The following is a 19,035-nucleotide window of genomic DNA, read 5'->3' on the forward strand; positions in this document are numbered from 1 at the left end:
GATTTCTAACAAATAGCCTCCCGCTAAGTTTCCAGCAAAACACAATTCTTCGTAAACAAGCTACAGAGTCTCGAGTCCATTACCACAAGAATAGCTCATACAAGGTCAAAATCCTCTGCCCCGCTGACCAAATCAGGCCCTGACCTCAGGCCTCATGGGGAGCCTCACCAACTGTTTCATCTCAAGCAGAGTTGCTGGTTCTGGTTTGACAAGGCCGGATCCTGACCTCTGTACGGACATGTACTACCAAACACAGGACAGCTGGTTTGATGAAAAGAAGGCATCTATGTCTCCATGTGCGCATGTGATGACGCTTTATGTGTTGAGTGATATAAACAGAGGGAACCAGAAGATAAGTGTGGCTTTTATCTTTTTATTATTTATTTTTTTTGAGTGAGAACAGACTTCTGACGTTTAATTTCAAGCACAGCGGCATTAAAGCACCTCTTTACTGGCTCTGATTAAATTTGAACCTCTGAACAGTTGTAGTAGTAGGTATGTGTCCTTATATCTTTGGTACTGTGTAAAATACATGTTTCAGACGGATGACCCGAATTCCTTCAAAGCAGAGTTTGTAGATAGAAAATAATTGCTTGCACTGAGGTGACGTTATTCTTCTATTTTTTAATATGAACTTAAAAGACATAGAAACACTTTCAGGTTACTTTATGATTGATGGTGAAATTACAAGTAATATGAATTTAAAAATGAATATTTTGTGTCATTTTACAACAGATTAACCTGACTTTTAAAGGGTTTAATAGGGAAGCAGCTGTACTAACAAAATGGAAATGTGTTAGTGAAATCATTTACACTGATAAATTACGTGCTGTGTGATCTCCCAAAAAGGTTGGCTCAGTGGTCTCCTACTGCACACTAAAGACAACTGAACAAACCTAAAGTATTTTGATATCCAATGCAGTTTTTCTATACTTCCATGTTTTACTTAGCCTTTCTTGTTTCATATTGCTGGATTATCTCCAGCCATTCTCCATCAGTACCAACTCGGATTGATTCGGCGTGCCTCGATGCGGCACGGCTCGCCTCAACTCGTTTTCCATTGCAATTGAGTACCGCCTAATGTGTGTGGGTTTGTTATAGTAACGCAGCCGAGCGTGTCCTGTGACATAATTAGTACACAACGTGAACCCCACATCAAAAAGGTGGACGTCGAGGCATCAATATACCTCTCATACTGTGGCTTTTCGTGAGACTCTGAGACCACAGTCTTGTTTCTGTGTATCCATTTCCATGTGAAGCCATGATTCATCGAGTAATGACACTGACTAGCCATTCGGTGGCATACTCTGGTGTTCGCCTCAGATCGCTTGGAACCCCAGGGGAGAAGGTACCTGGTACCAGGTACTATCACCTAATGGAAAACCCTGAAAACCGTGGCGAGCCGACCCGAGTAGGTATTAATGGAAAAGGGGATTAAAACGGTAGAAAAGAATATAAAGCAGGCGACTCAGTGTGGTGCATGGCTTACATGCCGCCAATTGTGACTGTAGCACAGGTACGCTCTGGGAAGGCAGGCGTGCCTTCTCCTGGACCAGTAGCTGCTCTGATGTAGTCCACTGTCACGTTGACCTGAAAGGGGGAACATAAGGCAGAGGTCAAAAAAATATACCAAGAGTAGAGAGACAAAGTGATGGCAACAACGGTTATGGTAATAATTAGTGTGAGAAGTGTGTTCTGGCTTATGTATGTGTATCGGGGTCTTTTCATTTGTCCCAGTTCTCAAGGTCACCCCCAGTCAGTGCGAATCACATCAGCCAGCACTGCAGATCTCCCCAGAGGAGGAGTATTAACACACAGTGGGTGTTTGGGACAACACACACACACATACACACACACACACACACACACACACACACACACACACACAAAACAGTGATAGAACCCAAATGACCCCACACTGTGTGTTCTCAACACAGCTCCCTGGGGATAGACTCCAATCCACCCACCCCGAAGATACAATTTTGTCACTCAGCTGCGTGCATGTGCAGGCAGGAGACAGGGAAAGCCTGCTTTGCGGGCTAGACACAGGCAGACAGCAGTAACAGCAGGGATGTAGCCATACCAGTATACACCATCGGTAGTTTAAGAGCTACGTCTCAACCTTGTCAGACAAGTGTGATAAGACGGAGGAATATTAAAAAAAGGGGGGGAAAAAAGAATGTGGGAATTTGACTTTGCATCACAGCGCCAAAGCATAGACATGAGTCCAACAGACAATGCAGGCAGGCCTATTACAGGGACATGAAAGAACAACGTTGGCCTGTCGTTAGATGGACAAAACGAGTATGTAGCGACGTGAGCAGGGGAAAGGAAGAGTGCCGTGCTGTTCAACAGTAACTGCAACTGTATTTTCAGAAAGGAGAAAATAAAAAAAAAATAAATTAAAAAAAAAAATAGAAAATTTGTATTTTGTACTGGTTTTGTGTGAAATTGTTCTTAATGACCATGCCCATATCCATGGTTAGGCGTGGGAGAAGAAGAATAAAAGCCAAAGCAATGTGACACAAGACCCCGAGTGCAGGAATCAGATGAAACAGGAAATAGTAAAAAGGAGAAAACCAACACAGAAAGAGGAGACTGGGGGAGATTTCAACATCCAAGCAAAATGTAATGCTGGATGCTATAAGCTCTGTATCTGAAATTCCATTGGTTCCCCATTAAGCAAGGTGATGACAGATTATAACTCTGACCAGCAATGTTAGATTAGAGGAGTTCCAGGCCTATTCTCCACGGGCCATCTACCAGATCTCCTGATAAGGCAGAGCCATCTATAAGAACCCCCCAGAGGAGAGTGAAACAGAGGGGGAGAGGCAGTGGATGGATTAGAAAGTGGGGGAGTGATAAGGACAGTAGGAGAAGTGAGAGACAAAATGCGTTTGTTCTGCTGAGGCGACAAGCAACATGGGAATATTCAGTCAACTCTGCCAAAGGAACAAAATACTTGTTTTTCTTTTTACTATACACTGGCGTTTCTGCGTGTATACTGGCAAAGGGTTTAGCGTGAAGATGATTTCAAAAAGACTTCGAGTAATAGTTGTTGTTTTTTTTGTCTTTTGCAAATTTGTATTCTGCAATAAAAAAAAAAATATTGGCTTATCAAATGTGAGTTCTGTGTTCACATGCCTAGCCAATGAGGTCATTCTGAAACAACATAAGGCTGTAGCCACAAGAGAGAGGGGGGAAAAAAATGGATGTTGCTGCAAAAATTTTGCATCTTCAACCTTGCGGCACAGAAAAACTACACCGCAATCCCCAAAGTCTAAAGACAGGTCACTAGTTCAGTATGAAAAATCAAATCTTCCTTTCTGCTTCTGAGTTACGATGTTGAATAATGGCCAACACAGTGGGCTTAAAGAACATTCGGAATTCACAATGATCAAATGTCACAGCTTCATTCTGTGTCTAAGGTTATAAGAAAGGTCTTTTTAATACCACTTTAAATTTAATATAATGCCAAATTTGCAATGGAGAGATGTCGACAGTGAAGAAGTTTGGAAAACCTTTGGCATACAAAACAGTTTGTTTTCTAAGGATTTCCAGGCATCGACTTTAACCACCAAGAGAAATTCTTATTCTCAAGCCATTTATCTTTAAACTTACATCTTAGACTGAGCAGTCTGGCTAGCAAAGCCTTCTCTACTGTTATCATCATGTATGGGCTTTACACCAGTGTGCTGTAAGCCTAGTAGCCCACTGGGCCTAAACCAGGCCTGCTGAGAATTTCTGTAATTCTAATATTCTTTTTAAATGGGTAAGCTACAACTGTTAAGTTAGCAATGTCCTTTATCTCATCATCTTGCTGTTACCGTTTACTGTATTTTTCCCTTTATACATTTTCATAAACATTTTTTTTTAAAAAAAAAAACACTGTGACCAATTAAGTTGAAGTAGCAAGCAAGCAAGCAGCACTGTGTGCTGTAAAATCTTGTGGGGTCATGACTAAAACATTTAAGACTCATATCCAAGTGAATTTAAGACATTTTATTGATTTTTAAGGACTTAGGATTTATCATTTCATCCTATCTATCATAAGCATATGAATTGGTAAGTTTTGACCAGCTCAGTGAACTTAACCTTAAATACCTGAATCTAATGATTTCATCTGCCCAAATGGATCTTTATGCAAAGAATAAAAAATAATGCCTTATGCCATGACTGTTACCGGCACGGATGCATGAAGACTAAGTCGAATTAGCATTCAGTGCAAACAACCTTTGCCAATAACGCAACATAATGACAGGCTCGTGACTGTGGGGTTGTCGAGCTTCCTAGAATGAGCTCCATTTGCGGTGGTCTTAAGTGAAAGGCTATTACAGATAACTTATGCTAAGCTGTGATATGGGAAGGGTACCATGTTGTGAGAAGCCCAGTATGGGTTCTGCATGATGGGGTTTCCAGACAGGAGCACAGTGACAGGCAGCTTATCCCAATAGCATGTAGGTGATTAATTTTTGCTCTAGCTAAAAACAGAAAAGGAAAAAAAAAAACATGTCGTTTCCTACACGGTCTATCTACCCAGCTCCTCACAGCTTGTTCTTTTTGCAACTATTTAAAATGGACATGCCAACAAATACACACTTAAAAACTGGTGAAGATGCACATGTAATCAAAGACTGCATTTAACAGTGCTAAAGCTTTTAGTGGAAATTTCACAGTTCAGCTGTTGCAGCATGCATACCAAGGTGATAAAAAAGAAAGCGGTGGGTGTGGGGTTGTTCGACATGCAGGAATACACACAGGTGTTAGAACAGCCTCACCTGCACCTGGATGTTGGAAACACACAAGAGACTATCGTATATAAAAGACTGGACATTTTTAAGCTTCGAAGAGAAAAGAAATGAGGAGAAAGAAAGAGAGGGATAATTAAGAAAATTAGTGCAAGATGAAAAAAAAACGAGGTATGAAGCTACTGTAAGAGAAGCGAGACTGTGTGGGTGAGTGAACAACCGTTTGTGTGCAAGAGAGGTGCTTAGGTTGCTGCTGTGTTTTAGCAGGCTATAATCACAGCTGGCTATCATTTAATGAAGTGAACTGTGCTGAAAAAAAAGAAAGAAAGAAAGAAAATACTGGGACAGCACGACACAGAGAGGACGAGGGGGGATTAGAGGAGGAAGAGGGAGCCCCATCTGGATTTTCAGCCATGGGACCTGATGACGCTTTGACTACCTGCTTTGCGTCTGCTTGAACACACATACCTCAAGCTTTTCCCAAATCAACTTTCACATTCACTCACACACACCGCATCAAATACCACATTGCGTGCGCACACACACGACATTCTCAATTCATTCACACACTGATGTGCACACCAATAAGAGGGGGAAACTCTGTCGCTAACAGTACTACACAAGCAGCTGCATAACAGGAGCCACTTTGAGCACGCAGGATTATCCGAATGTGCTCAACCCTGATAAGTGGCTTAATGCAACATTTCCATTCTACTTTTTTTCTGCTGAGGCTGAGACCCAGGCGCACAAGAAGCACTACTTATAAAGTTAGCCACATCAAGCTTTTTGGGATTATGTCACCATGCAAGCACTGCCATTTCAATGGGGGTGGCGATATAAATGAGAAAGACCAAGACAGTCAGTCAGAAAGACGTAGAGTGACATCAAGAAAGGAGAAAAAGAAAATGCCTTAGTGTATTTATAGCTTACCATAAAGGGATAGCTCAGAAGAAGTTCTTGGATATAAGATAGAAGGAGTTACTGAAAAATTCCAACACCTTCTACTATTTGTCACATTTAAAAAACAAAAATCATCAAGTTTTAGTTTCAAAGTCTTAATATAAACATGATTAAAATTTAAGGAAATTAGCATGTGTCAATATGAAACTCAAAAATGTCTAGTCGCAGGAGCTGCTCAGAAGGTATTGAACCAATTCATTTTTGCCTCAGAGAGCTATAGCCTCTGCTTGGGCAAAAAAAGAAGGGAAAAAAAGAAGTCTTTTGAATATGGATATTAGATATGCTTTATAAAAGATCAAAAGCCCCACGCTCTCCTTATAGAGATGAGGAATAGGGGTTTAACAGAAAGAAGGGGAAAAAAGCATTTAATATAGCTTTATTCTCCTAAACCAGAGCGCTGGCATTAGGGCATTGAGCTGAGCACACTGAGACTGCTGGTTAATGCTTAGTCACGTTCTAGCAGGTTTAGTCACAGGGAAATCTGCTTGTTTTCCCAATTCCCGTAATGTATTGCACTCTTGGGCTTAAAGGCAGAGGGGAACACCTGTAGGTCGATATGATAGTTCAGCCTTGTGACTGGAAGGGACCATTAGCGTTGGTCGACACCTGTTCAAGATGATGCTGAAATACACCTACTATTATCTGACAGATCTGCAGTTAGAGGGAATTACATCCTCTGCTTCTTTCAGGGAAGACATGAAGCAGAAACTTCCAATTTACCCCCCAACAATATTGAGGTCAAATCTTTGTCTGCATTTGTGTCAGAAAGCAAAAGGAAGACAGGATAAAAGTGGGGCTTTCTCGAGCAAAATTTTAAGGGAAACTGTGGTCTTGGAGTCTGCTCCAAATCTGTCTCCTTGGAGCTCATTGTTCTGACACAGGATGACAATAAGTGGGTCGACTAAACTCCTCTCCTTGCTGGATCGCAGCATGCATCTGCACACTTGCATACCTGCATCCAACTTGACACCACAAGTAGGCCAGGGTAACATGGATTAACATTAAAGCCTCGTGGGTTGGACTTGTGCTCAAAAATATTCCCCCATCATCATTTTTGGGGGATTCAACAAAGCAGGTAAAGAACAACTCTTGTTCTTTCAAAAGTCGGGTACGGCTGAGTAACTATTTCTAAAAATGATACAATGTGACAAACGGTTTAACCTTGTGTCTTTGGAACAATAAAGAAACAGGAGGAAGGCAACATTCCTGAGTTGCTCTGTTATTGATTCACCAGTGAGGAGAGAGGAAGCTGTACTGCTGGCAAATGGGCAAGAGCTCTCCACTTAAACCTAACTCACTTCAAAGAGCCTATAAGTACACACTTGGGGGAATCCAATGTCAATACTAATCAAATGGTGAGGAATATGGTGGCATATGCTATATATACAGTTCTAAATTCATTCAGCAGTATGAAAAACATGCAGTCAAAGTCATAAAGGGATGTCTTCAGAGTAGGGACATGCATGATTAGTTGTCTAGGCAACGGAAATATAAGTCGGTTAAAGTAATTATTCATACTCCATATATCAATTTTAGCATATTTATCCAATTTATTATATATTTTATTAAGGCACGATGGCAGTTGTCTACCCTGGTCTCTGAATCTCTTCAGTACTCTAATATAGAAGTAAAAGCTTTTATGTAGGCTATGTCAGCAGACATTCAACCACTCAGCTGCAGCAATGCGTAACCACATTCTGCACCTGCAAAGAAACAAGGCTACTGGTGTTAGTACTGCTAGCATTCACAATGTACAAGCTAATCTGGCACTATACGTTTGCAAACTGCCACAGATTTCAAGCAAAATGTACATTTTAAGTGTTGAAGAAGATTGTTAACAATTACAAGTAGCTTTTAAAGAGACATGCAATATTTATATGGATAGCGTTTACTCCCATCACTTAGATTATGCTTAATTTATAGTGTTTCTCAGTTTTAAGCTAGTCAAATAGTCATAATTTTTGTTCTCTTGTTTAAATTTTAACTAATTAAGCCACCACTCTGGAGTCAGTCTTTGATTAAATGAACCATAGCCTAAAGCAGCAGAACTGTACAAAGTTCTTTTAAAAAAGAAAAAAAAAAGACAGTTTGAGTCAAACTGTTTTGACAGCAAATATGTCACTTAACTGCACTTTCTATGAAGTTAATAACTTAACTTAACTTAATAACAGAGAAGGGAAGCACGAGGGCAGATCTTAAGAGAAATGCCATGTAGAGAAAGCTATCAGATGATACTGTAGCAAGAGAGATGGTAATTTGCCTCGGGTATTAAATGTTCTGTGGGAGTTCTTTGCACCCTGCACATATTATAGCACTGATTAAGTGTTCAAGGTTGATTTTGCATGCAGACAAACAGATCCTTAATGGCCACCACTTCCAGCTATACCTTGAGTGATCAAATCTTTCAACGTGTCATGAAGCGGTGCTTCCACCTGCATTTAGAGCTGTCTACATGTGATTGGATCAGCCAGGATTCATTTGAATACACTGGGCAAACAGAGCCAGTGATTCAATCCTGTGAAAACATGCATAGTCAACACACTTAAGACACTAACTCCTTTTGACGCACACACAATCATGCGTACTTTCCTCTGCGATAAATGCTACAAAACAGCAATTTGCCAGAGGCTTAGAGAGAAACAGTAAGGCTTTAGCTGAGTTGACTAAACACCCGTGGGTCTAAGCAAGAAACACCGTGAAATCAAACTTAGTATAAAGACAGTGCAGACTGATATGAGTAATGTCACATGTTCTGAGTCGCATGCCATTTGTACTTGCATGACTAAACAGTTAATGGCTACAGCGCACGAGTGAGGGTTCTGATAGATGTTTACATATACGTCTCAAGCTCTAAATTAAGTGCATATGTATTGTGACATCATCTATATGCAAGTCCATGCACCATAAACACATGAGCCACTGTTTGGTAGACAAGCCCTGCACACAAGCCTTTATAGTCAACATGACATTAGGCTGACACATGCATATTTATCACAACACTGTCACATCTTTTTATACCTTAACAAGGCTATAGGTTTCTATTCCCACTACCCGCACGCTCATCTTTCCAAACACAAACACCACAAATAAACAGCGCGATCATTATTCGCACTTCAGTCGCAGAAGCCGGCTTACGGCTGAATTTTCTGTCATTAAAAAAACATTAATGAGTATGATTAAAATGACTGATGAGAGGCTGGGACAGAAATATGAGTCTCACACGGAATGCCAAAAGTAACTCTATTGGCTTTTGGCTTTGAGTGGGTGCATGTTTTTGTGTTTATCAGCCTGCACTGCCTTTTTTTTTTTTTTAAACTCAGTTGAACAGTTATGAAGGTGTGGGTGACATGTTGGCTCCATTTATTGTAAGGCTGTTGTAGTTTGGCCCCATTAAATCGCTACAATTGTTTGGTACATTCTCGTACCACTGGAAATACTTGCTGAGACTTCACAAAGCACACAAAGGATGGATTTGTTGAGGTCTAAGCTCCAAAATTTTAGAAGTCAATTGCAAAACAGTATTGAATTTATGAGTTAACTTCTATCTGGGGAAATCATTTTGTCAGGGTGATTGCGCATAATGACAGTTTCCATCAATCTGTGCTCGCAACTGCATTTCCATGTAAATTTCTGCAATCTTTTCCAACATGGCCCTATTATTATATGGCCCCTGTGCATCTGACAAGTTTTAAACTTATCTTTATGGGAAAACATAAACCATTATTTGGCTCAGGCAATGGACAAAAGCTCTGGGTCTGCTGCCTTCTCTCCATGCATTACTGCCACTGGAGGTGGGAAAATTGCCACTGTAGCGCAATGAAAACAATGTAGGTGTAGCGTACATATGAAAGATGCAGAGTTATACACTAAAAGGTAAAAATGGAGAACAATTCCATCTTACAGACCAATCATTTAGCATAAAGACATAAAACTAACCTAGTGTTTTAATTACATAAGTAAAAAAAGGCAGATGCGAGCAGGCTGTGAATCTGAATCATGAAGTAATTAGGATGGACTGTGAAGGACATCCAGGTCACAGATTTTTGGTTAAATGTAAAATGCAAGTCCTGAAAAGAATTGCATTTGTTAGTGACATTAATGTCTAAAGAAATCGGCAATTAGGAAGATGAATGATTCTTTGGTCATCCTTGTTTCCACGCTTTATCTAATCCCTCACCTGTTTGGTCTTTGCTTCTTGAGTTTAATAATCAAATCACTAGTCCATCTCCTGATATGGTAGCCATTATGTTACAATGGTCAAACAGACTGAAGCACTGAAAATCTCTGAAATGTTATTTATGTTGCAACACAATTTCAATCTTCTCTGTCTACACATAAGAACTTTTTTGTGCTATTCTTGGAATCATTTTATTTGCATTTCATCATGGTGAAAATGAAGAATGTTGCTCATGCGTCCAATAAAAAAAAAACAAAAAAAAAAAAAACTAATCATCGCCAGAGAAGAAGGTTAGAGTTCCACAAGCAAATTGCTGGCATGCAATCTTCACGTGTAAAGTTGATGTAAATACAGCTCCGCTTGGAGTCTACTATACACCTCTTTATACAAGTCCTCTGAGGCGCAGCTGTAGTAAAGCACATTCAGAAATATGCTCAAGCTTCCAAAATTGATAAGTTCAATGCAATTGTTTGTGGAATTTGATGTATGAATAATATGTCATTTAATTATTTGCGTTTAAAAAAAAGTCATAATCTGGTTCCTGAGAGTGTCCAAGACAATAACTGCCATCTTTGTGGTGTTTAATTCATTAATTGAGATGGACTTGTGTGTCTAAAAGAGTAAAGTATAAGCTTTATACAAAGAAGTTGAGAGGAGACCAGCACAAAAGTCCTTAACCACACCTAAGAGGATGTCCCGGCAAGCCCTGTACATGTTCACAAATGCTTGCTTTTCATTAAGTTTATGAAAATTAAATGTGACAGAGTGAAAAAAAAGGGCAGATGAATTAGTTCTTTATTTTGAAAAAGTTAAAAGATGCGCTACACAGATTCTTAAGCCATATTAAGTTAATGACTTTAATCAACATCATTTAAAGCTGCCCAGGGAACAATAAAAGTCTTTTTTTCTTGATGACCTCTAACTGCATTTCTGCATCACTAATATCGCCTGACTCTACCCGTCTGAACGTGCTTCGACGCTGCTGGCAGATCACCTGAAAAGTAGGGTAACACCCCAAAATAGCAGCTTGTGGCGCAGCAGAGCCGTGTTGACTCTAACTGAGACGAGCCGACAAAAAAAAATGAAAAATCAGATGCCTTAGGATCGCAGTTGATGTCGCTGGTACTCTGAATTGCTGTGAATTAGTCTGAATGTGTCCCGGTTAGAATTAATTAAGTCTTACAGACGTTTATTAGCTCCCTGCTCAGTCGCTATTTATCGATAGACTGATAATTAAATCCAACATCTTCCCTTTCATCATTATTAAAAGCGCCCGTGTGCTATTTGAACCTCAAGCGTTCATTTGTTTGTCAGTTCTGAGGCTGGCAATATCTCCATTTAATACGCGTTCTTTCTTTCTTGATAGGTACTTTGAATAAACCTCTTCGTTCACTGGAAGGTTTTGGGTGTTGCGTGGAGTCTTGAGCAGGTATATTACGCTTCATAGATCTAATTACACGGTTTTACTTAGGGGACCCTTCTCCAAAAACTAACCTGTGCGTATGAGACGGATAAAAATGTCGTTTTGGTAAGATTCACAAAACCAACTTTCATTTATCAGCTCAATTTCACTTTAATAAACTAGATAAAATGCTCAAGCTATGGTGCGTTCTCTGGAGTGCTCTTCAGTTCACTGCTGGTTTCTGCTGGGTCAGATGTGTGTAAATCATAGCAGCCCCAGCTCCCTCCCCCAGGGTGTACAGACCCGGTGGATCAATAGACACAAGAGGGGGAAATCAACATTGCTTGTTTAAATGGAGCAGCACCAAGCCCTAGGGCATCTACCAGGAGTATTTGGTATTCACACTAAGAGATGGAGAGAAATAGCTATCTAACTTGAAATGTATTTGGATACCACTGGGAGGGAAAGGGTGTTGGAGCAGCTACATTACAACTATTGTTTAATTTCTTAAAGCTGATAAGAGGTATTCATTTTGATTCACACACACACACAGACAGGGTAAAACTGGTGAATGCAGGTGCGTTTGAGTGACTCTCAGTGGTTCTTACCTTTTTACCAATGAGCTTCTTCCTCAGGAACTCCCGGGCCTCAAACATGTAGGGGATGTCATAGAGGGGACGGAAGCGTTTGTCTTTGTCCTTGTTCTTCTCCTGAAGAGATTGATAAGTGATGAAGGAGGTCAGGATCAGGATGCGGGGAGGACAGGAGAAAATGAAAATACAAAGAAGGATGGGGAAGGAGAAAGTTATTCATATTGCACTTTCTACAACCTCTCATAAAAGAACATGCACCAACTCTGATCTCAAGCATACAGACAGGAAGAAAACATTTTTTCCACAAGGTCAACTTATTTTTCCCTTTTCCCACTTTCCATTACAGTCCCCGAAACTAACGGAAAAATTAAGAGTGTTGCACATCTTCCTCTTGACAAAAGCATGTGCTACTTTCAGTGCTGACACATTACACAAAGAAATAATCAAATGTAGCCTTATCAAAGTAAAAAGACACGAAAGGGCCAAGGCAAAGAGAAACATGGTGAGGTGAGCTGGAACATTTTCATTTACACGAACTTGCAAAAGTTTGGGCACCACAGGTGAAAACACCTGTTACCTGTTAGAAGTAAAACATTATTCGCACCTTTTTAAAGGTAAATGAACATTCAGAATGTTTGTTTTTTGTTTATTACACTTTAGACATACTGATTCTTCAAAACCTATCAAAACAATGACCACAAGCTTTTTACTCAGATAAAAAAGTATTCTAATAAGGTGGTCCTTTAATCATTTGCGCATTCACACAAAGATATTTTGACCAAGGGAGCCCAATTCTTGCAAACACACTTACACACACAGCTGCAGACAAAAACTTCCCTCAACACGATCGCCCACTCTGTGACAGCAGCCGGCCACAAATAGACCCCATTTGCATTTTCAAAGGAGGCTGAGGTTTTGTGTTGCTCCCAGAGTGAATAAATGCACATGTGTAATAGAAACGGACGCACAAACGCAGAGTGACAGGTGTAGTTTTTGCGAGGGTATGAGAAAAAGAAGAGGGGAAAAAACTGAATGCACAAAATGACAATGATGCAGTGGGAACGTACGACAGACACTAACAGGAGAAAGGAGGCTATGAATGACAATACCAGTATGCTCGCCACCCCTGCCCCTCCCACGCTCTTCTATGAGCGCCATCATTATCTGTCATACAAACAGAACTGAGTCTCCTTCAAATGAGCACACAGGCTTGGATTAATTCCTCATTTCCGTCTGTCTTCAATGGGGTTCATTCATTTTTAATGACTCTCCAGTTGTTCCGAGCTGCCAGGTGTGGCACACAGCTGGGCAGATGGATGTGGAATGAGACACATGGGGAGCAAAGGATGTATGAGCGTGCGTGCCTATGGCACTAAGGCATTACGGTGTTTAAAACTAGTCTTGTTAGAGGGTGGGGCAAGAAAATCAAAACGCCCTCAAAAGAAATACACTCAACTGCCCTGGAACAAGAATGGGAATAACCTAATCTACCTTCAAATAGCCTTTCTTTAACCATAATGGAATTTCAATATTTGTTGCTTCCTTCCCTTCTACTTTCACTAGTGGAGTCTGTGCAGGATCAAACTTCAGGGCTAATCTCAAGTATTCCAAGTGGAAATCCCTTTACCACTCAGACAGGAGCCAACGTCTTTAATTTTGTGTCAGTCGGGGCAAATCGCCTGGGAATTTCATCCCTACCAAGTCAGTTGCACTGGGATAATGGGGCCTCTTAGGACCATTGCCAGCCAAGCTTCCTGCATTTAGTGCCTGAGCTGCAGACACAGCCATCCAACTTCTGGGGATGAGAATGACTGACGTTGCTGGGGTGAAATAAATCATTTGGAGCATATTTTCCTTAATGTCATATCACGCCACATTAACTCAACATTAAGACAGTTCCAAGATAATGGACTCTGGTGTTTACACTGGGATTCTGATAGAGACAGATACAAAACAACAAGATAACTTCAATGGAGAAAAGCAAAGAATGGGCTTGAGAAGAGTGAGAAAGGAGGAAGACTCATTTCTAACTAATAAGCTGTTTCACGGTGTAAAGGTAGCCATGTCACTGAGGGCCAAGAGTGTAAATGTCAGCACTCTATGCCAATTAGGCACAAGGACTGAAGAAGTAGACCAAGAGGACAAAAGGTACTTCTCCTGCATCTTTTAGAACGTCTACGGGGAACAGAGCTAGACTGAGTGGAATGTGGAAAGGTGAAAGAGTCGGAAAACAAGAAGATGAGACAATCAGAGGAAATGTTACAACTTTAAAAAAAAAAAAAAAACACACACAGGCAGTAGTGAAGAACACACAGGCAATCATTCTCCAAACCAATGCCCATGTCCGGCATTATTCACTGGACAACTTTAGCCTTGTCTTAAAACTCACCTTGGCTGATAGTATTCTTGTCACCACCATGCTAAGCGAGAAACTGAAGGGAAAAGCTATGTCTTAAACAAAAACAGCCAGCGCTTTAGTGAGACAAGGAAGCGCTAATGCCTAATGACTGCAACAACTGCCCAGTATTCTCAGTGCGGTCCAACGTTACTACAGTCTAACTTGTGCTATGCTGCACAACCAGGCCTAACGAATTTGTGGACAATTTTAGCGCAATTCATAGATTTTCAAAATAAATGTCTCTCCCTGCCAAACAAGCATAACATAAAGCTATTTGCCTTGATGAGTCCAAGTCTTCAACTTTGGAGTGGAGAAACCGACATCACCCACACCCAAACAATCTAATATTATCATTTGATATTCAAATTATAACAATAGCAGGCTACAGAGATACAGGTGTCTTCATAAATACAACTCAAATACAGAAACATTTATTTAATCATTTAAGCAGTTATTTACAGAAGACGATGCTTAATTATTAAAAAAAAAAAAAAGTATATCCATCCATCTTTCTCCCATTTATCCAACTGGGCCGGAGCCCATCCCAGCTGTCATTCCCAGATTAATTTGGAAAATGCGCGATCTCATAGATTTTCCAATCGAGCAGCTACTACACCAATGTTTATAACATTCTCAGTACTGCCCACAGAACATTCAGCTGTCAACTGAAAATAAAGTGGTGTGGAATGAAGCACTGCCTTAGTGGGTAAAGTTGCTCTAATAAAAGTTCACAAAATGTATTTCCAATATCCCATATATTGAAAGTGCAATATGTAGACAGTGGTGGCATCTACACAGTACTGTTTTTATTCCCCATAAATACTGTATTGGCCTCAAAAGTCCACTACTGGTCAGACTCTGCCATAAACCGCTATTATGCAGCTGCAGGAAGGTTGCAGAGAGAGGAGAGTGTCACTGCTTTGTCTCAGCCATAACCCACTAAGAACAGTTTGCTCTCAGTGTCCTCGGGGGAGTTTTGTTCTATTTGGGGTAAATTCCCTTCATTCTAAATTACCCGCTACAGCTCAGGAATCGTGTCTGACGATTGCAGAGGCATGGCTCTGGCTGACTTGTACAGTGTCACAGGGCTGCAGAGTACTGCAGATGTGTGGATGCTCGTGCTGGGAGCATCTGCAGCTTCTGGGGTAAAATCATGACTCAGGAGCATGTCACACTTTGTGATGCTTGGCTTTGGTGTTGGGGGAAGTGTACAGTATTAGGCTTGGGGCCCTTTCTTCATGAACACTTGTTTTTTCTGGGTTTTTTGTGTGTTTTTATAACACTATTGTTTCTCTTTTTCCCCTCCTATGCATTTTGGCCTTTCTTCCACACGCCAAAACAATTTTAGGTCACTGAAAACAGACCTTTTGGATAACTCCTTCCGGGGTTAAGATAATCAGAAACTCTGCAGCGTTGACATGTTGACAGGCTTCTGATTGGCCAACATGGCTTTAGGGTTTAGATTATATCGCCGCCTGTTGGTTTGGCAGGCTCTTGACAGCACTTCAATTTTGTTTACGGGTTCTCTTATGTGGGAGGGATTATTTAGTTTGTTTTGAGATCGCCGTTTTAAAAATCTTTTGTACATGATCTCTGGGGCTTAGTTTTTTGGGGTTTGCATGTGTGTCCCAGACAAGATGTGCACTGTTTTTTTTTTTATTAAGCACTGCACAGGGAGGCTTAGACAAACAGTCAGCATTTAATATTGTATGCCCATTAACATTACTAAAATATGCATGCATAAACAATAAATTGCTGAGGTAGGCTGGGCTGGAGAGATAGCACTACAAAAAAAAAAAAAGAGAGAGAGAGAAAGAAAAATTATTGCTCGTTATAGCGTACAATCCAAAATTCATGCAGGATATGAATAAGTCATTGCTAAACCGACTTGAATTGATTCCACAACAGACACAACAAACAAACCTGTATTTCACAGTGAAATTACCCGCAGCGCCACCAAAACAAACAGCCTCTCAACTCATGATTAGCTGCTACCACACGGGTAAATATACTGGGACAGCTGGGACAGGTTTCAGCCCATGTTCAGATTGTTCTGCTATTAATAAGAATGTCAAACACCAACTGCAACTTAGATCATCACACTTGCTGCCTGAATAAGAGAGCTACACTGCAACTCAATGTGCTTTTGTTTAAAAGAAAAAAAAGCTTCTGAAGCAGACGGTCGAACTTGCCCTGCAGACGGATAGAGTGATGGACAGACTGAGTAGCTGGAGCTCTCCATGTCTTTTTTCCTTTTTTTTTAAGCCATTAAAGCCAAAGTCATTCAACTTCTAAAAGTTCAGCGCCAGATAACACTGCACCTATCTCAAAGAGAAAGCCCCACAAAGCTTTTAAATGACTCTTATCTAAACAAATCCTGTTCAAAAGGTGCAAATCAGTACTGTAACCTACATCTTTCAGATAATCTTCTAATGCAGCTTTTTAAATATCGCCCCCTCTTGTGCTCACACAGAAACAAAAGGAAGCTAAGCCTCAACTTTTAAAGTACAGACATCTAAAAAGTAGGAAAAGCAAAATAAATAAATAATCAAATAAATAATAAAAGAGAGGAGGGGGTACTAGCAGTTCCCGGTGTGCCTCACCCAGCCAGTGGCGCATAAGTGAATCACGGGTGGGGTGACCCTCCTCCCTTGTCATCATGCTACCAATCTTGAGGTCAAAGCATTTCTTGCTAGGCTTTTAGGCACGCTCCGAGCGCGCACACTGCTTGACACAAGATTTTGAGGATGAGGACAGAAGTCAGGAGGAGGGAGAGAGGGAGGAAACCGAAACAATGAGCCTAGTGGGAGAAGATAAAGTGTCGAACACAAAAACACAGCCGACAGCAAATGAGCCTTTCTGCTGAAAGATTTGGTAATTATACAGCTGTATCTCTGTAATTCTTTACAAAATCTGTACGAGCATGACTTTTTTTAAAGAATCTGCATCTAATTTTCAAAAATTATGTTCCATTATACAGAATACTGAATATATACCCCAGTGCGGTTCTGGAAAACCAATGAAAATCAACACAAACATTCCCATATAGGCCTCATCTCCACATACACGTTGAATAATTAATTGAATTCTAAAGCTTCCTTTGAAATTGTGTCTTTTTTATTGAACAATCATTATGCTACAATTGGTAATTAGTTTAACAACTGTAACATTTTTTTTAAAGACCTCGACATTCTGACTGTCATTGTCATGTCAATCAGCGGTAAACCACTCTGCCGTCTAAGTATTGTTCAAATATAGTACGTCAAATAACTCTGACTATAACTGTGACTTCCAAGTACTTCAAAGGTCATATTCTGCCCACATGTTTTGCATGTACTGAATTTTTAGAGAAACAAGCCACAGTGATTAGCACTTTGGTAAATATGGCGGTTTCACCACAGGTTTGAACAATCTGGCTGAGGTGAACTGCGGAGAGGTTGGACAAGTAGGGAGAGCTGTATGTAAGAGCCATATTCATCATGCTGCTGTATACAGTACAAGAACAGTGAGTTAACTGCTCTCTGTGCTCCATCAACACCGTCCTTAACCCTACTTAAACTGCATAAGCACACAGATACATTAAAATGAACAAAGAGACACGCATACTCAAACATTTGGGACTTGATGCACGTATCATCAAAGCAGAAACACACCAACACATCCAAACACAATGAGTGTGAGTGAGTGGGCGTAACAGTGAGTCACTCTGTGGTATAGACGTATCTCCCCACTCGTGTTTACACTGGGTTTGTCCTACTGCACATGAAAGGAAATGGAGAAAGAAACAAAAAAAAAAAAAAAAAGGAAAGAGAGAGGAGAGAGGAAAATAGAGAGAAGAAAAAGCTGACTCCAACTCCCAAGCTCAAAATAACACAACGGGGAGGAAAGGAACCAAAATCTAACAAAGAAAGAAAAAAAAAAAAAAACAAGTGAGGAACTCTGTATCCTATTTTTTTCTGCAAACAGATGCCATAGGTCAACTAATCTGTCAGTCTGAGCACAATTAGCATAGTCATCAGAGAGGACAGGGGGAGATGTGGCACTAGGACACTAAAGCGAACCACAGAAGATGGGAGGAGGAGAGGGACTTGGCAGGAACTGTCACAGTTCATCAGTGCACTGGTACATCGCATCTGGTCTCCATACTCCAATAAAGTACACACAACCTGACACACAAACATAAATGGCATTGTTGCAGAATACCAAGTTCAACAGGGCACATACACATCCAGACAGACAAAGATAATAATGACAACTGGCACGACACAATCCCGACAGACCTCTACAGAACACAACACTCATACAGTGTATGAACGACAAAAACAAGTACAGCCCTGTGCAATATCACTTAAATGCCAAATGATTCAAACCGTATAATCTCTTAATAACTGTATTATTTCTAAGTTGTTGCAGATTTCCTGTTATGAGAAATCACAAACAAACATTTCAGAATGACTACAGTGAAAATACAGGTCGCAAAGTAGTAAGTGGATGCAACTAAAGTGTATCTGTAAGCACTGAAAAAAAAAGAAGAAAACTGATCATTTAAACACAATTTCCCATCATGCCATCTGCATAGACATGGTTATATACTAACCTTTGAATAGTCTCACTTATCAACCAGTGGGAAAAGAGTGAGTACCTCTAAATAGAGAGCTGGTCTAAAATGACCAGCAGAAAAATGCCTGCGCAATCTAGCTCCAAAAGATCCTTTGCACTCAAAGGTGCAAATCTCTTTGGATGACATCAACAGTAAA

General features: G+C 40.4%; 1 protein-coding gene across 1 annotated transcript in view; it reads right to left on the minus strand.

Annotated features, from left to right (window-relative positions):
* Positions 1-19,035, minus strand: part of snd1 (staphylococcal nuclease and tudor domain containing 1) — a 177,884-nt gene that overhangs the window by 136,896 nt on the left and 21,953 nt on the right. Inside the window, exons 11-12 of the mRNA XM_085137231.1 lie at positions 11,896-11,997; positions 1,490-1,590 (exon numbers count right to left, since the gene is read on the minus strand). Coding sequence (XP_084993357.1) covers positions 1,490-1,590; positions 11,896-11,997 — 203 coding nt within the window. The remainder of the gene's footprint in view (positions 1-1,489; positions 1,591-11,895; positions 11,998-19,035) is intronic.

This window comes from Neolamprologus multifasciatus, chromosome 17, assembly GCF_963576455.1.
Source record: "Neolamprologus multifasciatus chromosome 17, fNeoMul1.2, whole genome shotgun sequence".
Taxonomy (NCBI): Eukaryota; Metazoa; Chordata; class Actinopteri; order Cichliformes; family Cichlidae; genus Neolamprologus; species Neolamprologus multifasciatus.